The following is a 22,990-nucleotide window of genomic DNA, read 5'->3' on the forward strand; positions in this document are numbered from 1 at the left end:
CCCGGGTCCGGATGCGCCTCAGGAAAGCCATGCTCCCTGCGCGGGGGCAGCGGGCAGTTCACCGGGTTCGCCGAGTCGTCGGTGGCGCGGACGCTGCCTCGTCCGCTCCTCTCGCTTCCCTTGAACGAGAGCCCTGCTTTTTTTTTTCGTGGCAATTCCAAGGGATGCTGGAGCCGGCTTTTGAGGGGAGGGCGCTGGGAAATGAGTAGGGGGCGGGATATCCTGAGACAACAAGTTAGGCTGTATGGAGGGCCTACCGGCAGCGCGCCTGAACTAGAACGCCGAGAGAAAGAGCGCCGGAGTAGCCACGGGAGGAAAAGAAAAGCTGCTGAAAGAATAACCCTGAGAAAGGGGGTGGAGAGAAGGCGGCCCCAGCGCCCCGGCCCCCGGCAGGTCGGCGGCCAATCCGCTGGGGGAAGGGGTGGAGAGTCGGCGGCTCCGGCAGAGAGAGGCCGAGGGGGGTGGGGAGTCGGCCGGGCTCGCGCCGCCCTGGCCCCGCCCCCGGCCCGCGCCGCCGCCCGCGCGGCGCGCCGCCGCTGTCAATCAAGGGCGAGTCAGCAGGGCTCGGGCGGAGAGAGGAGCTGCTACGCCACAGCCCAGCGGCGGCCATTCGCGGAAAAAGAGGCAGAGCCTGTGCCAGCTACAGCCTCCTCCGAGCCACCGCGGGCGGGCGGGACCGGCCTCTCCTCCCGCCTCGCCCCCACCCCCACCCACCTCTATCCCTGTGTCTCCGTCTGAGGGTTTGTCCTGTTAATGCGGGATGAGCGGTACGTATTCTCCACCCCCCTCGGTCTCCTTCACCGCCTCCCTCCCTCCCTCCCTCCCCAGACCCTGCTCGGTTCTCCCCCCTCCCCCGGGGCCGCTGAGATGCTTTAAGGGGAGGAGGAGAGGGAGGGAGGGAGGGAATCAGGGGGAGGGAAGGAGGGTTGTGTTTTGTCTTAATGTCTGAGAGAGAACAACCTTCTGGGTGTTGCTCTGGAGCCGATGGGTCGGGTTTCAAACCACGTTTTGTGATATCCCCCTCCTCCCTTCCCTCCTTCTCCCCCACCCCTTGCCGGTGTGCGTGGATCGCGGGTTTATGGAGATTAATGTTCGGGGGAAGGGGGAGGAGAGGAGAGGGGGAAGGCGAATAATAATAATCCTAATAACCTGTTGTCGTGTATGGGGGTGTTTGTTGCAGATCAGAAGAAGGAGGAGGAGGAGGAGGCGGCGGCGGCGGCGGCGGCGGCGGCGGCGGCAGCGGCGATGGCTACAGAAGGAGGGAAAACCTCTGAGCCAGAGAATAACAATAAAAAACCCAAAACCTCAGGCTCCCAGGTAAAAGCAAACATATAAAAAAAAAAAATTCATCACGAAACATAAGGGGAAAGGGGAGTTATGCCCTTTAAATGCCCAGAAGTGAAGAACAGAATAAAAATGTTTTATCCACTCAAAGCATCTTTCTGAGAGTGAGGAAGTTAAATTGTAAATTCATAAAGATTTCACATGTTTGGGATATCGCTGTTTAAAATTCCACCAGGAACGAACTCAGACTGTAAGAAAAAGGTGTGTATTCTCCCAAGGGCATTTTGAGTTTAGGAAAATAACACTTCAAGAAAGTTTGTTAGAAATGTCCTTTTATTTAAACTTTATAGTGCGGGATCTGCTTCCTTATTCCTATATCTTATTGGTTTTGTTAATATTTATTTTGATTTTTGCCACTTCCTGAGTAAGTTCTGAAATGTAGAGCTGTCAAAATAAATAAATAAATAAATAACCCCCTCCCAGCTACTGGCCTTCACTAAATCCGCCCACTTTTTTTCCCCCCCCTTTCCTTTACCATCCCATTTTGGGTAGGACTCTCAGCCCTCTCCTCTGGCTTTACTGGCAGCTACTTGCAGCAAAATAGGGACTCCTGGTGAAAATCAAGCAACTGGACAACAACAAATCATTATAGACCCAAGCCAAGGATTGGTGCAACTTCAAAATCAACCACAACAGCTAGAACTGGTAACAACACAACTTGCTGGAAACGCTTGGCAACTTGTTGCCTCCACTCCTCCCGCTTCAAAAGAAAATAACGTTTCTCAACCAGCTTCTAGTTCATCTAGTTCTTCCAGCAGTAATAACGGGAGTGCATCTCCCACAAAAACTAAATCAGGTAATTCTTCCTCCCCTGGTCAGTTTCAAGTCATACAAGTACAAAATCCAAGTGGTAGTGTACAGTACCAAGTGATTCCACAACTTCAAACAGTGGAAGGCCAGCAAATTCAAATCAATCCAACTAGTAGTTCATCTCTACAGGATTTGCAGGGTCAAATTCAGCTCATTTCTGCAGGTAATAATCAAGCTATACTCACAGCTGCTAACAGGACAGCTTCTGGGAATATTCTTGCTCAAAACCTGGCAAATCAGACAGTTCCAGTCCAAATTAGACCTGGTGTCTCAATACCACTGCAATTACAGACCCTTCCTGGTACTCAGGCTCAAGTTGTAACAACCCTACCAATTAACATTGGAGGAGTGACTTTAGCTTTGCCAGTGATAAACAGTGTGGCCGCTGGAGGAGGGACTGGGCAGGTCGGCCAGTCTGCTCCTACTACTGATGGCGGGACTTCCAATGGGAGTCAGTTAGTTCCCACACCCACCACCACTGCTTCTGCCAGTACTATGCCAGAATCACCCTCCTCCTCCACTGCCTGCACAACCACTGCATCAACATCTCTGAGCAGCAGTGACACGTTAGTGAGCTCAGCAGATACGGGCCAGTATGCAAGCACATCAGCCAGTAGTTCTGAACGCACCATCGAAGATTCTCAGACACCTGCTGCTACTGAGTCTGAAGCCCAGAGCTCCAGTCAGCTTCAGTCTAATGGAATACAGAATACACAGGATCAATCAAATTCTCTTCAGCAGGTGCAAATTGTAGGCCAGCCTATCTTGCAACAGATCCAGATTCAACAGCCTCAGCAACAGATAATTCAGGCTATTCCACCACAGTCATTTCAACTCCAGTCCGGGCAGACGATTCAGACCATCCAGCAGCAGCCTTTGCAGAATGTTCAACTTCAAGCAGTAAATCCGACTCAGGTGCTTATCAGGGCTCCAACTTTAACACCTTCAGGGCAAATCAGCTGGCAAACTGTGCAGGTTCAGAATATTCAGAGTCTTTCAAATTTGCAAGTTCAGAATGCTGGGTTATCCCAACAATTAACCATCACCCCAGTGTCTTCAAGCGGTGGCACAACTCTTGCTCAGATTGCTCCCGTGGCTGTTGCTGGCGCCCCAATAACTTTGAATACTGCCCAGCTTGCATCAGTGCCTAATCTTCAGACAGTGAGTGTTGCCAACCTGGGTGCTGCGGGCGTTCAAGTGCAAGGAGTTCCAGTTACAATCACCAGTGTTGCAGGTAAGTCAACTGCAATCTTTTCTCTCTGGTTGTTAACGGTTGGTTATTGTTTTTCCTTGCTAACTCAGATTTGATGTAAACCTCTGAGGTAAACAGATAATCATAAGGAAACTAAAATACCCGGGAGTATTACACTCAGTACCGTGACTCTGTAATCATCACTGTGACCCATTCACATTTATACTATTCAGCCTTAGGTTTTATGTGTTAAATTCATTGGAGAGTTTTATAAAATTATTCTTCTGCGGAGCAAAACGTTCTGATTAGAATCATAATTTTTTGTGATTGAACTTGAACTTTTCTGAAAGAACCCTAGTCAAAATGATGTTTATATTTTCTTTAAGGGAAAGTAGGTTTAAAGCTGAAATAATACAGTTATGAGTCTGTTACAGTTTTAATGCTACTGTATGTTACTCCTCATGCTTCCGCATCTTGTTGCCCGTGCTTTTGCGTTTTATTACACGGTGTTGTTTTAAACTAGATATTGATGCAGTTGAGAGAGATAATTTTGAGTTGCAAATTGTTTCATTAACTTTTATGTCTACTTTTCTGCTAAAACCAGGATTTGAGTGAATAGTCCTTCACTTATAAAATTATATTTAAGTAAAATCTGTGATGGTTATGTTATTTATAGGTGTTTTTAGTGTGAAGTTGGTGGAAGGCAATTAAAAACAGACAGTAAACTGTCAATGGTTTGAATTTGTTGTAGTAAGGTCGTTTTAAAATCAGTTATAAAGCAGTTATTTGTTAATGCATGTAAATAGATACTTCTGAAGTATTTGGAAAACCAGTCTTATTAAGTATTTTAATCATTTTGGACCAGTCTTTTTTCATCTAATGCCTTTTGTTTTCTAGTAATTAAATACTTTTCATTTGATTATGAAAACCTAGTTGTGGTTTTGGTGTCTTTGATACTTTAAGACCTCTTTAGTTAAATTATTTCTGTTTTGATAATCTGAAATGAATAAGCATATCACTTTTGAATGACCTTTCTTGAAACAACTTTCAGATAAATTATGCTAGGGTTCTTGTTTTACAGTTACTACCTAAAGTAGATGTATATATTTAAAATTTGGAAGTTGTCAAATAGAGCTCTCTGATTAAGAAGAACAGAGGTAACTTGTTTTATTTAGATACCCGTTGATTCTAAACCAGAGGTATCCAACAGAATTTTCTGTGATGATGGAAATGATCTATATTTGTTCTATCCCGTATGTTAGCCACTAGCCACGTGTGGTTATTGAGCACTTAAATTGTGACTAATGCAACAGAGGAACTGAATTTTTAATTTTACTTGATTTTCTTTCATTTTAATTTAAATAGCCACACATGGATAGTGGCTCTTGTATTGACAGCACAGTAGCATAGTCAAAGAGCGTTTTGAGTGTGGTACGTTTTCCCCTAAGACTATTACAGCACAATTGTATGTGTGTTTCTGTGGATTACAGTCCTTACCTTGCTTTGTTTCTACTGTTTTTCTAAACACTGACAATAAATTAAGTATTTCAGAAAAATGTCTGTTTTGGGTGGGTTGAATGACAATTTGTATTGTCAAAGCAAAATTTATTTCATTTATATTTCATCTTGCCTTTTAAGCATTAGTTAGTGAATTATGAAGAGAATTGAATAATTTATAATTTAGGTTAGAAATAGTTTTTCTGTTCTTTAATTGACATCAATTACGACCCAGAGTTTTTCCTTTGCCTGTTGTGAGGGTAAGCCGGTGTAACTGAGAGTATGATCTTCTGACCGCCTCAGATTCACTTGAATGATACATTATGGTAAATGCAGGATCTATTTGCTGGAACTGTAGTTTTTGGGGGGTGTGGTCAAGGAATCTGCCTTTCAAACAAACTGTCCAGGTGATTGTAAATCTCATTTAAGTTTGAGAACCAAGGATCAAGTCGTCCGCAATGAACTATACGGCAAAATTCGGAAGTGATGGATTTTGAGCCTAGTTCGTAAGTGCCTCAGAGGGTGGATTTCTCTGGCAAGTACCATTTATAGTTTTTATTGCACAAATATATATTGACTAGCTATGTGTTGAGCACTCCCAATAGGTGTGTTTAGTCCTGCATTTTCAGGGATAATTTTTTTATTTAAAGAGTTTATATGGTTTGGGGGGCCCTTATGCGTATGAGGAAATTCGAACTTTATGTAGTTGGTTTTTTTCTCCTGAAACCAAAGATTTTAAATTTTGTTGATATTCTAATACATATGCTCTATCGTTTAAGAAGATAGCCATGTTACAAAGACCAGAAATGTACCCCGATTTCAACAACTCTGTGCAGTTAATCTGGGTCTGGTTTTTTGCAGATTTTACTTTACTTCCTGGCATAATAGGTGTTTGACAAATGTTTGCTGGATTAAGGTATAAATGGTGATGGAGAAGATAGCAATTTGGAATTGGGAGCAGCACCCTGGAGTGGTTTTAATGAAGCTAAGGAATTAACTCTGTTTTCATTAATTTCTTTTGGTTTTGAGCTTTTAAGACATTGAGAGTGGTACACCAGGTACTTTACCATCTCTGAAAGGGAGAGAGCGAGCAACAAGTGCCTATATCCCTTTTATAAATGAGCCCTGGAAGTTGAGATTTTTTACTTTGTGTCCCCATTCACTTTTTAGTACTTTTTGATTATTTCCTGGTTCCCCTCTAGGAGAATGGTATTGTTTGAGTTATGGGAAAATTTTTGCTCTAAATATTCATAACAACTATTACCAGGGCTTGAAAAAATTATCAGCTTTGACAGAATGTAATGGCTAGCTCAAGAACAAGGGGCTAAGAGTTCTCCACCATCCATCCTCATATTATTTCAGGAAGTATAGGAAAGGTTCTGGATGATATGGACAGAAAAAGGAAAAAAAAAATCATACAAGGTAAATCAAATGAAACCAGTTTTTGAAGCTGGGACGCTTCATACTTGATTTTATGAAATAAGAATGTTAATGACATCCTACGGGGAACCTCTTTCCTTGAGAATGTATTCAGCATAATGTGTTTCTGTGGTTTGGTCTCAGCTCGAAATCCTGTGTTCCAGGCTGAGCATCTAGCATTTAGTTAGTTAGAATTGTAGTAGGAACTGAATACGTGTACTCCTGCTACATATTGTTTGTTTCCTTTTTGGGATTCGGAGTTTGAAGAAAAAGCAGAAATCCTATTTTAAGTTAAGAGCAAAGGTAATAACTAATCATGCTGCTGGCTTAAGAACATCCTTTGTTTTAACTAAGTGAGGAGAGGGGATGATGTTTTCCTCAAAAAGAACTACCTGTTTTCACGATGTATTCTGGTAGCCGAAGTGCCATAGTTAAAATGAACTTTAGGAGTTATTTCTCTTTCGTTAAAGGATTTCGAATATGTAGGGACCATTGGTTTCTAAATTTTAACTTGCATTGGCCAGCAGTTTGGTTTATTTTTGGCCCTAATCACATATGGTAATAGATCATGTTCTTGCTTGATGGATGGATATTTCTTTGTCAGTTTTAGTGGAAATTAACATTCCTGTGCAAATTCTTACATAAAGGTAGTTCAGACTTGAGAAGATGTTGCTGGTTCTTCAAGAACTTTCTCTCTTACCTTGCTTTCCTTCTTTGGGGATTAACAGAACCAGGAATGGGAGAGCCAGTTCTTCATTATTGGTGAAAATGGAGACCAAAGGAAGTAGTTGACATTTATATTTAATTTAAAAACCTAATTTAATCCAGTACAATCAACCTCTTGCACCAGACTTATTTCCAGAGCTACTAAAAGTAGAAAATTGACTAGAAGTTTAATACAAATATGGTTTTCCTTTGCCATATGTTGTATTAATTTGGATTTCTCTAGTAGGCATCTTAAAATAACATATACATATATGTTATACACATATATACACATATGTATATGTACATATATAAACATATACACGTCTATTTGTGTGTATACATATGCATATGTCTCCTGTGTTTGGTTATTTCTTTTTTCAGAGAAGTCACATTTACGCCTGTAATTTTCTTCCTGTAAAATCTTCTACTGCTCTTTGTTATAGATTGGAATTCATCATAAGGAACTTATATCTTGTGCCCTGTACAAGATTTGGGTTCTGAACTACCAAGTTGGTTTTACCCATTAGAAAATGTACAGCATGATCTTTAAGATTTGTTGATGATGACATAACAATATTGTTGCGTAGTTTTAAGTTTTTTCTTGGAAGATAAAGTACTCATTGTAGAGCCACATTAATTTTTTAAAAGGGCATCTTTGGGAGGGATTTCAGGATAAGAGAGTGAAGGAAAACAGAGTGTTAATCATCTGCTTTTCAAATCTAAATCAAGGAATATATAACAAGTAATACTTAAGAAATATTGGAGCAGGCATAAAAGCAAGTTGAAGAGGAAGAAAGGAAGCTTGATCAAGAAGGAAGATAGGGAAAATTTGCTCTACATAGATCTTGCACAAATAACACAGATTTACAAAATGAGAGAATTTTAGTTTGAAAGGATCTTTGAGATTATTGCTCACCAGTTGTAGCCTTTTGTTATTGTTGCTAAAGTCTATAAAGGAATTTTGTGTTTTTACTGTTATAAGTGAAAGGAGAAATATGGGTCAGAGGTTCTGCAGTGCTACATTAGGTACTTGGGGATGACATAGTATGGATTGACAGTAAAAGGGGGAACCTGGCCTGATACCAGACCATATGCCTATGTATACGTGGGCTGTCCTGTACCCTTCTGATCTAGGTATGAGATAAGATTGTATGTTCTTATGCTTGTCATTTTGTTACCTAGTGAATGAGCAAACTGTGGCAAAGGAAACCTATTACTTATATAAGTGTGTGTGGTGAGATAAAGACTTACTGAAATTGTAGTTAACTAAGGTAACTTAGTTAAGTTACATGAGCATCCTTCCCCCTCCCTCATCCCTTAGTGGTAGTTTAGAACTAAAGAAACTGAAGCCCAGAAAGGTTGAACGACTTGTACTTTGTGGCAAAGTGAGGACTAGAATCCTGGCTTCTGCTCCAGTTGTCTTTCTCCTGTATTTCTGCCTTTGTTATCCAAATCTTTTGCTAGGTAATGAGTAACTGTAGCTGAGGTTTAGGGATCAGAGAGGGAGAGTATCCAGCTTGAGTTGTCTTCTCCCAGATAGACTGTGTCTGTTATTCCTGGATATTCAGCGTTAATATATTGAATATAATATTGGTGGAAAACACAATTCTGTCTGCCTCCTTGTTATTGAATTTAATGGTGAAATCTCAGTGGTATAATTTTGTCCTTTTTGGAAGAGCAAATTCAGAACTTGAAGAGATTAGTAAATTCTGTATGTAGGTAAGCAAGTTCTAGGGCTGTTGAGATACTGCATCTTTGCCCAAACAGTAGTTAGAAATGGATTTTTTCAAATGAGATTAGAGGAAGAAAACAAACATTTATTGTTTTCCTAGAATGTGTTATGTGCTGGGCCAGGTATTTATACTATCTCAGTATATCCTACAGTATCCTTGGGATTACTGTGCCTGTTTTACACATAGCCTCACTGAGCTTTGCTTATATATGGAATCTAAAAAAAGGGTACAAACGAACTTATCTACAAAACAGAAATAGAGTTGCAGATGTAGAAAACAAACTTATGGTTACCAGGGGGTAAAGGGAAGCGGGGCAGAATAAATTGGGAGATTAGGATTGACATATACACACTACTATGTATAAAATAGATAACTAATAAGGACCTACCCTATAGCACAGGGAACTCTACTCAATATTCTGTAATGGCCTATATGGGTAAAGAATCTAAAAAAGAGTGGATATATGTATATGTATAACTGATTCACCTTGTTGTACCCTGAAACTAACACAACATTGTAAATCAGCTGTACTCTAATAAAATTTTTTTTTAAAAAAAGAAAAAATTTGCCCTCCAGTAAGTGGTAGAGCCATGGTGTAAAGTCATCTCTGATTCCAAGGTGTTCACAAGACATAAGGTAGAAGGATAAGTCTACAGATACAGGCTATTTTTCACCCTTTTGTATCTGATGTATACTTGAATCCCTTAAAGGGTAAGCAGTTTTGAAAATTGAAATGCTGACTATGCAGTTAAGGTTTCTACTAGCCCTGACAATGTGGCACTGACAGACAATTATGATAGAAAGTAGTGAAAGAAACTAGTGTGGCTTCATGGAGACCCCCATGTTAAACTCAGATTTCAAAATAGTGGATGTGGAAGATAGGAGGAGGGGCATAGGATTAAGGATGAAAACAAAAGGCAACATGACGTTTTAAGAATAATGTCAGTTAAACAGAAGCTCATAATAAAGTCAGGCTTTTAAAATTCTTTCAAACAACTTACAAGGCTTTAAATCAAAGAAAGAGATGCTCATTGTTTGAGCAAAATGGTGTAATATCAAGAAAAGGCAGAACTCCTCCGCTCTGCTTCTGTTACCCAGCGAGGGAAATGCAGTTCCAGCTGAAATGACTAGAGCTGTAACTCACTCTGAGATATTTATTCAAGGTAAGTGAGGAGGTAGGGGACGTTTAGTTGCTCTTTGGAAGTCAGGATGATCTAGACGAATGCTATCCTAAAGTCAGAAGGAACTTTCAGGTTTCATTTCAGGCCATATCAGTAACTTAAAAATTATGCAGCATGGAAGAATTGAGTATGAATAAGCACCTCACTTTTTGAAAACATGCCACACTACAGACAAATGAGCTTGATAACCGTCCTTAGCAAAGTCCTTGAATGAATTATGGAGTAGTTGGCCTCTGAGCATTTAAAAGAATTCAGGGATCATTGGGAACCAGTATGGGTTCACTAAGGAACGAGGTTCTTAAATTCTTTCTTTAGAGTTTCCAGATGAGTATACAAAGTAACGTCAGTACAATGTATCTTGATTTCAGCCTTGATAGTCATGATTTCTTTAAAGGCTCATACCTGGTTGCTCTATTATATGAAAAATGTTGATTGTCTACCTCAGTAGAGGTCTCTGGTATTATGGCATAGGGTTCTATCCTTGATACAGTCCTGTTGAACATTTTTTTCAAATTTTATACTGAAGGATGACCTATTTACTGAATTCAAAGATGAGACAAAGCCGGGAGATGTTGCTAATAATTATGATAGGGCATAGAATTGAGATGCCCAGTGATCTTAATAGACCAGAATGCTGGGCCAGAATTAGCAACATAAATATAACAGGTAAGATCCTCTATTTAAAGTTGAGGGGTGGGGGGCAGGGTTGTTCACCTACAAGATGGAAAACATGGTTTGGCAGCAGGACATGTGAAGATGATTTGGGATTTATTGGCTTAATATGAACTAAGAGTAGAGTAAAGCTCCTGTACTTTATGCTTGTCAGACCATTTCTGCAATACTGTGTACAATACTGGGTGTGGCACATTTTAAATGGGACAGTGACAAACTGGCGAGCATATCAAGAAGGCTTCCCAGGATGAAACGTGGGGAAAACATTTCACACTAGCAATAATCAGAGAGAGGGGGGTTGTTATTAAAAGAAAATAAGAGAAAGTGTGACAGCTTCTTTGGATACGTGAAGAGCTATTTTTTGTTGTTTTTGTTTTTTAATAAAGTTCTGTTATGTTTTGGCCCTGGGAAACCAATACAGTAAGTATATGTACACACACATGAGCTAATGCTGTGCGGTAATGGAATGGTTTGTTTCATGAAGTAGTGATCTTCCTGTTGTTAGATGCTGGGTGTCCATCTATCAGAGACACTAAAATATAGAATTTCCTGTGTTGTATAGAAGGTTTGATTAGATAATCTGTGAGTCTTCTAATTCTAAAATTTAGGATTCTATGAATATTTGAGTATGTAGTTCTATTCTGGGTACTTCCATCCAGCATGTGGTGAGAGTTCCTTGTAAGTCTTGTTAAACTTACATGATTGACTAAGTAGGGGTTTGGTGGGGGTGGAGGGGAGATTTGAAGGTCACATTTACCGTTTTTCTTATTACAAAGGCAGTATAATTGAAATAAATTCTATTAAGAAATAAATGCAATACTTTAATTCATAAATTAATAGATTTCTGTTCTTCGTTATTTGTTAGACTTACTGATTGTGCTCTTAGATGCTATTTTTCTATGTCATTTGCACTTCTGTTAGGTGACTACCAAAGCATTAGTATTATAAAAATACACTAAAGTGCCCAACATTGAATTTGTAGTTAGGATATTTTATCTCAGTAGCTCTTTAACCATAGTCATATTTCTGATAATGACACTTTAGTATGAACAATGTGATTACTTTTTCTTCAGTAGGCTTAGAGAGCAGTTGGAAAATCCAGTATCCTGATGGAGTTCAAACTCTGGGAAGCGCTCAGAGCTTCAAATTTGTTGATTTATCCTGTGGAGTAAACAAATCAAGTAGGTCTTTCTTTTTGACTCAGAATATCTAGCACATAGGCTCTTTTAAAAAAAATTTGAGGCCCAAGACCCTTTTGAATAGAAAAAGTAATAATTCCGATATGAAGTTCTTTTTGCCTTAGGTATGGTAATAAAGTTAGGAGTAGGGACTATCTGGGCTTGATCAGCGGTGTAGTTCAAGTAGTAGGTTTATTATTACTGCAGATGTATGTACTCTGAGAGGCTTCCTAGATCACAGGTATTTTGTGTTCTTTTAGGTGATCATCAGTCAGGTGCAACCAGGAGAGGAGACACAGGAGAGGCCCAGGAAAAAAAGTTTATTATACACACAGGTCCTAGAGAGACAGTGTGCACTGAGAGGGGAGGTGCACACATGGGAGGTGATGCCAAGGGATCTGGCTCAACCTAGCAGGTGGGGAGCAGAGAGAGCAAGAATCCATGGGCAGGTGCCTTTATTGAGGGATCAGTGTGTGAGGGGATTTCATTGGTGTGTTTAAATGCTGCTTGGTCACAGTCAGGGGAAGGTAGGAAGGGAACCTCGTGGCAGGAGCAACCCTTATCACACTGGTGCACCTGGTTGCCTGGGCCGGGTGCTTACAGCCTGCTTATGGGGATGTTGAGGCAGCAGGGGAAAATAACGTTTTAAAATATATAATACAACAGGATTAGGAATTAGAACTCTTATATTTTTGTTAGAGTACTGCTCTCCATTAGCTATTCCATCCTGGGCAAACATATTATAATTGGAGCTTCAATCCTTTTTTCATTTGTAAAATAGTGCTATTAATTCCTTCCCTTTTTACCTCATAGAGCTGCAAAGATCAGATGAGATGATATGTATAAAAAGGCTTTGGATATTGTAAAGAAAACTATATATGGAAGTTGGCAACCTGGTAAAAATCTCTACATGGCGACTCTCGCCCACTAGAAGAATGTGAAGTAGTAAAGTGGGAGAATGAGTAGTTTTCGATATGGGTATTAGCTTGAGTTAAAGATCAGAAGTAGAAGAGAGACCTGTATAAAAGGAATATCAGAAAGCTTTGGTGAAGTGCAGCTAAGGATATGGGGAGGGGTGTATGTACAGGTGGAAAAGAAGCAGTGTGTTTCAGTATAGCAAGACATAAATGTCTGCTGCGTACTGTCTGTGTAAGCTCTGAAAGTACTCACCTGTCTAAAAAGGATACTTACGTTGGGGAGATAAGACTTACATACATGAATCAATTATATGGCTTGCTGCAGTTGCATATGAGAGTTTATACTTAAGTGCTGGGTTTTGAGCTATGGAAAATGACTAGGAGAGCTCAAAGACAAGTGAGATCAGTGGTTTGCAGTAAACAGGGAGGGCTTTCTGAGGTGAAGATTGGTTTGGGAAGAGGGTATTTGAAACTTTGAGGGTAGAGAGGTGAAGAGAGAGGATGTCTTGAGCCAAGCAGTTGAACCTGGAATGAAAAGGGTAGAGCCTTCGTGTGGAAGCTTATAGTTAACACAGGGAGTTGTGTTCTCTCATCTGTGTGCTCCGTAGAGGCATAGTGGTCTCACAGAGAAGCTCAGGGCATGCCCAGTGGACAGCCTGGCACCCCTGCTTCAGCCAGAGAAGTTGTGTGTTTATTGGACTGTGTGCTTACATTTTGTTTGAAGAAGAGATTCTGCCAAAATAATAATAAGTTTGAAAGACATGAATCTAGTGGATGGAAGAGATTGAATGGAAAGTTTTGCAAATGATATTGTTAGAGCGTTTCTCTATAGATAAAAGTATGGAGAAGTTAGAAATCAGGAGCCCAGTGGAAAGGATGTTGTTGGAATAATTTAGCCACTAATTCACAGTGGTCTTGAGAAAGGCTATGGCAGTGAAGTTGCTTAATACAAAAGACAGGTTGTTGAACCTCTCTTTAGTACACAGAATGGTGACATGAAATAAGTATTAAGGAATTAGGTAAAAACATCAGGTTTGCTGGTTCCTTTCCTCTGTATCAAGTATGGTAATAGGCATTGAGAAACTGAAGATGAAGTGAGACAAATTTGCCTCTCTCACAGAATATATTACCTGTTGCGGAGACATAACCATATCTCTTTGCTTCTAAAACATATTTTTTTTTTTTTTTTTTTTAACATTTTAACATCTTGGAAATTGAAATCCACCTTATAAGCAAAGGCATGTCATAGTTTAATTAGCAGAATATTTTTTCTTTCTTATGGTCACTTGCATCTTAGACTTAATGGAATACAATAACTATATAATCGATTAAAGTACAACGTGGCATTTGATTTATAAAGGCTGTGAATGAGGTGTTATAGAAGCCCAAAGGAAGGAAAAACTCGTTCTGCTTGTAGAGTTCTGGGGATATTTTCATGGAGAGGGTGATAACTGAGCTGGGCCTTAAAAGGATGACTAAAAAGTTTGCAAGGTTGGGATGAGGAGGGCTATTTCATGTTATGTTGGATTTTACATGTCAGAAATTCAGTTATGGAGTCTTCTATAAACAATGCAAAATTCAGGCTTAGATCAAGGAATATTAGTATACATTAAAGTTGAATTGTAAACCTCCTATAGGCAGGAGCTGTGTCTTATGTGTATGTTTTTTTCTATTTCACACATCAGTGAACATTGCTCAATATAAATAATCCTGATGCTGAACTAGGGGAAGGCCCACAGGTGGAGAATGTTGATTGCATAGGAGAATGGGATGGGTAGATCCTTGGGATACATTCAAGACAAATACTTGAAAAGGAATGAGAGTTGATGATTATAAAAGGAAAAGTGAGTAGTAAAATTAAATAACAGGAACTTACATATCTGATTGCTTCATACGTTTTGAGAGACAGTTGCTGTGAGAATCTTAGCAGTGGGGGAAGTTTTGAGGAGAAATCAAAGGTGTTTAAAGTCTCCAGGTTGTTTCTGTCCCTCAGAAGTTATCATGTAGGTGCCTCATAACGTGGCCAGTCATAGAGGGTTTAGTACAGTTCTGTAATAATGAGTCAAGTCACCACAGCTTTTTGTTCACAGAAGCGGAGCTGCTTTTTGCACAGAAGTATAGGAACCAGATAGTGATCTGTGCTGTGGTAAGTGGGTACCTGTGCCTGGTGTGGGGTTGGGGGAGAGGGTGGAAAGTCCTTGCTGTAGTTGAGGGTGTCTAGGCCAGGGACTTGAGGGAGAAAAGGGAAGAGGAAGACACTAGATGCATATGATGACGAGTACTAACTGGATTTATGTAAAGTAAATAATTACACTTAAAGTGGTTTGTAAATCCTACGTAATTTCCCATATATTTAAATCTACATACGAAACAATTTGAGACACTGACATTTGACAGATATTTGTCATAAATAGGACAGACTATGATAATATGCTTGTTGAAGGAGTAATTTGATTGTTTCATAAATAATCAGATTGATTATTTTTTAGTTTTATAAAGTTAAAGCACATTGTATTTTTATTTCTAGAATTTCTCTCACCTTTTGTCCTCATTGGTAGGATGTCAGTACTTAAATTGATTTTAATGATAGGGCAGGTAATAGTTTTAGTAACCTCTTGATAGACTTTCATCCATTTCATGGACTCCCTGCTAGCCGACTGCATCCATAAATTCAGTCAGCAAATAGGTACCCAGCATCTGTATTTTGAGGCTTGATATGTTCCTTATGAGGCTGAATAACATGGGGCTGAACTCCCACTTCCATAATGTTCTAATAGGGAAAGAAGTCGTTCTGTTTTCTTTCATGAATGAAACAAGAAGCAAGTGTGCTTTAACCCTTAATGTTTGTTTTATATTTAAGCTCACATTTACTGCATGTTTATAGTATGCCAGATACTGTACGCACCACTTGGTATATTAACTCATTTACTCTTTAGAACACCCTATAAAGTTAAGTACTGTCAGGTGCAAAAACTGAGGCCTAGAGTGGTAAATAATTTGCTCAAGGCCACCTAATCCAAACACATCCTGTCTCTAGAACCCTGGCACCATTAGCACTTACGCTCTTTCACCGTATACTCCCTATGTACTGCAGTGTGTTTCCTGTGACCAGTTGTGGAAACAATTCATTGTGTCTTATGTGTCAGACATTGTGCTTAAGCATTATATATATGTTAACTCAGTTAATTTTGGCAGTCCTATGAAGAAGGTAGTGATGCTGACCTCAGTTTGTCGAACAGGAAACCAAGGCTGTCAGAGGTTAGTATCTTGGCCAAGGGCATACAGCCAGTAAGTTAGGCAGCTAGTAAGTGAAAATATTTTATAAGTCTGGTCTAGGTGAACAGGACTATCTTTACAGCTAAGCAATATGATTTTAAGTTACCTTACTGTAATTGTTGTAGTATGTTCAATAAGTTCTTTAGGTGAGCACTCGACTCTTTATCGCCCTTTGGGGCACAGGGCATATGTGCCACAGAGAGAATTAGAATAAAAAAAGGTTTTATTACTTTGTGGTATCCTGTGTTGATAGGGAATTTGAGGCTAATAAGAATGTTTCCTTTACTAAATATATGTGTACCATAAACCAATTTTGAATGAATTTTGAAAAACAGATTCTAAGAATGTAAGGCACAGAGGAGTCTTATATTTTGTTTTCATTAATATTTGTAAACTGTTAATATTAGTATTTAATATGTTAATTTGTATTAAGCAATATTATTAAATATAATCAGCATATATTGATAATTAATGTCTGTGTTATATTAATTTATACACACTGATATTTAATTATATTAATATAAAATGAATAAAATTATCAAGTATACCAAAAAATATATACTTCCTGAGGCCTGTATTTTCATGATTTGCTTCTTGATCAGGATGTGACATGTCAGTATAGATATAAACTTTCTACTATCTTAAGGAAATATCACCAAGACATGACTTAAAGAAAATCCAAAGATGATAAAAATTATATGTATAGAATTTGTGTTCTTCAGATAATCCTGCATGTCATTTTTATGTAGCATTAACTCATTTGACAGGGATGGTGCTATAACTTTATTCATTTGACAGGGATGGTGCTATAACTTTATTATTGTTGTTTACTGGATAAATAAGAAACAAGATACATCAATATTTGAGTATCTGCCACTATATACCATACAATGTATACCATACATTGTAGAGTAGATATTTCTTCTCTACTCATGGGTCCTATACTTTGTTCTATGTGAGTTTTGTTTTATATCAGTCTTAGGTTATTGCTATTTTTAGTAGATGAGAAAAATCAAGGCCCAGAAAAGTTAATTTGCCCAGTGTTAAGAATTAACACATGGGAATGTTGGGGAAGGAACCCAGGTTCCACCTAGACTCAAAATTATTTTTGCTGTTTTATCATAAGTCCTTGGGGCCAAGGAAGTTGCTTCCATGAAAAGTTTTTAAAGGTTTCTTTTTTCCCCCCTCAATTCTAAAGTAACAAAATACCAAAGAGAGTTAAAGACCAATTTACATTTTCTAAGAGATTGATACACCAGAGTAAATTTATAGTATATGAGGACGGAGTAAATTTAGTCTGTATTTTCAAAAGATGTGATTGAGTTCATTTTGTCTATCTGTAAGTTTGTGTGTGTGTACACATTTACATATATACATTTACTCATTATAAACATATTGAGTAAAAACTTAAGGGGATTATATTCTACATCTGTGGATCTATTCATCACCATCCTTGTTCTCCTAACCCTACCCTATAATTAAGAATACCAACCTATTTTGGGGTAATCCTAAAAAGTTAGCACACCTCCTCACACTATACCCTCACCCCAAGTCACAGAGAAAACTTGATTGTTGAAATCAAAGTATTCAGACAGCTCTCAGTGCTTTTTAAAGGATTCTTTGGCAGCTATCTGAGCTGGCAATGATAACTATGTATAATTTGCAAACTGGAAGGCAAACATGTTTCATTCCATGAGCAGTTTGTGTTGAGCAGAGGTAACTGACATATTTAAGAAAAGAGCTCTGTGCTGGTAACATGTTATCTCTTCCATTAAATAGTTGTGTTACCTTTGGGAATGGAGGTCTTGGTTTTTTTCCTTTTGTTACAATGAAATATTTGTGTTTGTGTGTATTTTGTAAAATGAAATATTTGAGGTAATTTTGTTTAGTGTTAAAAATTCTATAATTTTAAGCACAAATGTGTAGAAACCAAATTGCGCTTACATTTTATTTCAAGCCTATTTGAGCCAAGAGGAAAACTCAGGAAAAATATCATTTAACAATATTTTTAGTGTTTAAATCGATTTTGGAGTAAAACTGTGAAAGAGATATGTCAGTATTTCAAAAATGTCAGGTTTTGTTTTTGTTTTGGCAAATCTTTGAAGCCAAATTTGGTATTGAATCTAATGCTGTTGCCCTTTAAAGAAGGTCATTCATCTAGGTTTGAGTCATTACTAAGGATTTGCAGAATTTTTTTAGAAAATGATTTGCCGCCATCTTTTTAAACTAGACGTATGCCCAGCCATCAGCAACAGCAAAGATGAGGACCAGGGCCCTAAACACTTGGGCATTCAGATCGCCATCTGGGACCTCATCTGACTACTCAGAATGCCCTTGCCGGTGGATATAGGCGTTGAAGATCCCTGGTCAGAGACCAGCTGCCCTTTAAGCCAGGGAGTATGCTTGCCTAGGCCTGAGCTTCTCTAGCCAACAAGAAGCATCGATAGCCCTGTGAGAACAAATACTGCCGCAGTAGCCAGAGAACTCTCTTATGCAGTATTACCTTCTAACCTTTCCAAAAGCTAGTTCCTGATCTTCAGACCAGAGATTTTACTGTTGTCTTTGCTGCCTTCCTGCTTTCCAACTTTACAGTGACCATCTCAATCCACCTAACCATTTTATTACCTTAGCACCTCATGACTTAGATTTCTAGTCAGCCTGCCCCATGGGTGGTAGTGTAAAATCTACAAATTTAGAAGTAGAAGAGTTAGGTGGATCTCTGTATCTCAGTTTCAAAGGAGAAACTGTCTTACTTCTTATTCTAGAAGGTGAAGAATATGACAGCTGATTTGTAGTCCAAAGAGGTCTCGTATAAGAGCAGTTGTATTTTCATCTGTTTAAACTTCAGAATTTTCTGCTTGGGGTATTAAAGCAGGGAGAACTCCATTTTCAGCCTCACAACTACTGGCAAAGGGGAGTTTAATATAGATTCCAGCTGCTACCTTGGGAAGAAAGTACTTCTTTAAATGCTGGATTGTGCTGATGTCAAGATGAGTTTGTAGAGGGACTTCTATGAGGGATTTTTAAAAAATTAAGTAATGATAAAACAGGATTTTTTTAAACAAATGAGTTTCAAAAGCAATTTTTAATGTAATACTTGCTTGGATTTCATTTGGTAAAGTTAATTTTAATTTATAGAAACACTTTTAAAAGTATATATTTAATTCTTCATGATTACTGAGAAAAGAGTTGTTTTGGGAATCATGTCTTAAAAAGGTTATGTGAGGTCTAGCACTCAACTGTTATACAGAAGTTTAAAAAACACATAAAGAAAATTGTGCTTTCAAATATCCCTTAAAAGCATCCCTAGTAAAGGATTTATTTATTTATTTATTTATGTTATTAAGAATCCTACATGCTTTTCAATATGTTAGCCCAGTTGTTATAGTAAAGGCAAGCGAGCACTCAGTTCTCATTGGTTAGGAATAGCTATTTGTTTCTGCATAATAATACTGTAGGCTTAACTAAAAATGAAGGAGACATTGTGGTGCTGGTGAAATAGAGATGGAGAGGAATCAAGACCTGCCCTCAGTTCCCTGGTCTGCCAGGTACTATCTATGATGTGGGGATGGCCTTTAGTGTTCTTGAGCCTTAGTTGTAATCACCTGTAAAATGAGGATAACAAAATGCCTACTAAACTGGGTTTTTCTGAGGATTAAATGGAGTAGCATGTGAAAATGTTTTGTAAATAGCAAAGCACTAAATGGATGTAAACTATTATTATTATAAATTTACCCTTACTCTTTTCTTCTAAATTAATATGTGTTTGTGTTTAGTATTTTGCAGTCTCATTTTCTATCGCGTGTTCATTTTGTTGCAACATACGGTGCCATTCTGGTAATGTATTAAGCGTTCAATAAATATCCAGTAGAAAGAAGTGAGACTTCTCTGTTACTTAGCTTAATTGGGTGCGTTAACTATGGGTTTTATTTTCTGTTTTCTGATGCTTTGACATCTGGGGCCTCACTGACCCTGGAGGGACTGCCCTTTCCAGGGTTAACAAGTTCCTAGAGATAGTAAACAACTCCACCTTGAGTGTACTTTTCAAATACAAACCACTCCAGAGCCCACCCCCCAACCACATCCTTTATGGCCCTCATACTTCAGGCCACTATCTACCTGCTCTAATCACAGGGCCAGGTACCAGACAACAAAGGACAGCCCTCATGCTCCAGAGCCCTTTGAAATTATTCACACTGGCCAATCCTAAGCCTGTTTCCCCTGCCTCTGTTCCTCCTGCCTCGTGCCTTTTCCTTTTTGTGGAAACCACTATAAAGGCTCCTGTCCACAATTCCTCTCCGGCCTTCTGCCTCCTGATCCACCCTGGTGCCTCCAGGTGTGGCCCGCTGGGGCATGGTAACTCTTACCCTCCTCTTGGTAACTGAATAACAAACTATCTTTTCATTGGCAATCTTCTCATCTTACTATACCTCAGATTTTCTGTTAATACATTGTATTTTAAAATAGTGGACTGCTGATTTATTTTCTAATTTTTATGGCAAAGAGTCTTATTACAAAGAAATAGTACTTAATAAAGTTTTCTTCAGAATTAACTAAAATAGAGATTCAGAATGGTATTGAGATATGTATGTTTGTGTGCAGGTGAATATATACATATGTTCATGTATATAAAAAAATTTTTTTAACCATATTGGAAGATGACAGAAATTCTCATCTGTAAGCTACCTTTACACACTATCTTTGGTTCAGCTCTTTTTGTTTATAAGTGAAAAAACTAAAGTTTGTTTATAAGTGAAAAACCCCAAAGTGGATATGTAGTTTACCCAAATCACATCTTTAGTTATTGGCAAAGTCAGGATAACCCAGGTCCAACTCCCTGAGGCTTAAATAGACATGCAAGTGTCATAAGCATCTTTATTAGAAAGAAAATTGTAGGCAAATTTTTCTTGCTTCTTCTCTTTCTCAAAGGAGTAAGATCTTAAAGTTAATTTTGTTTTCTCCTGTCCCAAGTGGCAGTATTTTGGTTGCTAAATAATTGTTCCCATTTTTCATTTAGCAAAACTAAAATTTGATATAGTTATTAAACTTTATTTCATAAACTTTTTAATTCTAGAATCCAGATATTTTATGTGCACAGTTCACCCATTTTTGTATCTCAGCTCTTCATTTTTTTCTCTTATTTTTGTTTTTGATGTTAGATCTTCAAACTTAGAAACTTGTAGCAGCCTTTACGCTAGACACTTTGTTGTAAACATTTTTCAGTATTTGTACTTTTATGGTAAATTTGACTGGGCCAAATAATCATTTTGTGAACTGGGATAATATGGGGAGAAGTTGTTGAGAGATCAGTGAATTATAGTGGACAAAAAAATGACTTAGGAGTTTTCGTGGGTTTTCTCAGTGAGTTTTTTGGTTTGTTTTTTATTTTTTTGGTAGACATAATCTTAAGAGGTACATAATACAAGATGTGGGGTGAAATAGCTTTCTGCTGTGTTCTTTATTGCTGGGTCTTTATATAAATATTGGATCAAGTTTGGCTTTTCCATATTTGAAGAAATAGCAAGGGGAGGTGGCTGAACTTAAATTTAATTTTTATTTTATATTATAGTTGATATACAATGTTGTGCTAGTTTAAGGTATACAGCAAAGTGATTAGGATACATATATCCATTCTTTTTCAGATTTTTTCCCATATAAGTTATTACAGAATATTGAATAGAGTTCCCAGTACTACACAGTAGGTTCTTGTTGATTCTCTATTTTATATATAGTGGTACATATATGTTAATCCCATACTCCTAATTTATCCCTCCCCCAGCCTTTCCCCTTTGGTAATCATAAGTTTGTTTTTGAAGTCTGTGAGTCTCTTTCTGTTTTGTAAATAAGTTCATTTGTATCACTGTTTTAGATTCCACATGTTAAGTTATATCTTACGATATTTGTCTTTCTTAGTCTGACTTACTTCACTTAGGATGATAATCTCTAGGTCCATCCACGTTGCCGCAAATGGCAAAATTTCATTCTTTTTTATGGCTGAGTAATATTCCATTGTATATATGTACCACATCTTCTTTATCCATTCCTCTGTTGATGGACATTTTGGTTGCTTCCATGTTTTGGCTATTGTAAATAGTGCTGCAGCGAACATTGGGGTGCATGTAGTTTTTCAAATTGTGGTTTTCTCCACGTATATGCCCAGGAGTAGGATTGCTGGATCATATTGTAATTCTCATTCTCCTTTTACCTTTTTAAGGAACCTCCATACTCTTCTCCGTAATGGTTGTACCAATTTACATTCCCACCAACAGTGTAGGAAGGTTCCCTTTTCTCCGCAAACTCTCCCACGTTTATTGTTTGTAGACCTTTTGATGATGGGCATTCTGGCTGGTGTGAGGTGATACCTCATTGTAGTCTTAATTTGCATTTCTCTAATAATTAGCATGTTGAGCATCTTTTCATGTGCTTTTTGGCAATCTGTATGTCTTCTTTGGAAAAATGTCTATTTAGATCTTCTGCCCATTTTTAGATTGGGTTGTTTGTTTTTGTTTTGTTTTTTCTTTTGCTTGTTTTTGGTATTGAGTGGCATGAGCTGTTTGTTTATTTTGGAGATTAATCCCCTGTTGTTTGCTTCTTTGCAAATATTTTCTCCCATTCTGTGAGTTGTCTTTTCATTTTGTTTATGGTTTCCTTTGCTGTGCAAAAGCTTTTAAGTTTAATTAGGTTCCATTTGTTTATTTTTGTTTTTATTTTCATTAGGAGGTGGATCAAAAAGATACTACTGCAATTTATGTCAGAGAGTGTTCTGCCTTTGTTTTCCTGTAAGAGTTTTATAGTATCCAGTCTTACGTTTAGGTCTTTAATCCATTTTGAGTTTATTTTTGTGTATGGTGTTAGAGAATGTTCTAATTTCGTTCTTTTATGTGTAGCTGTTCAGTTTTCCCAGCACCACTTACTGAAGAGACTGTCTTTTCTCCATTGTATATTCTTGCCTCCTTTGTCGTAGATTAATTGACCATAGGTGCATGGGTTTATTTCTGGGCTTTCTATCCTGTGCCATTGATCTATATTTCTGTTTTTGTGCCAATACCATACTGTCTTGACT

The 22,990-nt window shown here is 38.2% G+C and overlaps 1 protein-coding gene across 2 annotated transcripts in view; it reads left to right on the plus strand.

Annotated features, from left to right (window-relative positions):
* The first annotated feature begins 559 nt into the window (after positions 1–559).
* SP4 (Sp4 transcription factor) overlaps positions 560–22,990 on the plus strand; it is a 73,533-nt gene continuing 51,102 nt past the window's right edge. For both annotated transcript variants that reach the window (XR_009505070.1, XM_059933973.1), the window contains exons 1-3: positions 560–767; positions 1,181–1,317; positions 1,837–3,388. Coding sequence is in view for 1 of the 2 variants with exons in the window: in XM_059933973.1 (XP_059789956.1) it covers positions 761–767; positions 1,181–1,317; positions 1,837–3,388 (1,696 nt within the window). In the remaining variant the exon portion in view is untranslated. The remainder of the gene's footprint in view (positions 768–1,180; positions 1,318–1,836; positions 3,389–22,990) is intronic.

This window comes from Balaenoptera ricei, chromosome 9, assembly GCF_028023285.1.
Source record: "Balaenoptera ricei isolate mBalRic1 chromosome 9, mBalRic1.hap2, whole genome shotgun sequence".
Lineage (NCBI taxonomy): Eukaryota > Metazoa > Chordata > Mammalia > Artiodactyla > Balaenopteridae > Balaenoptera > Balaenoptera ricei.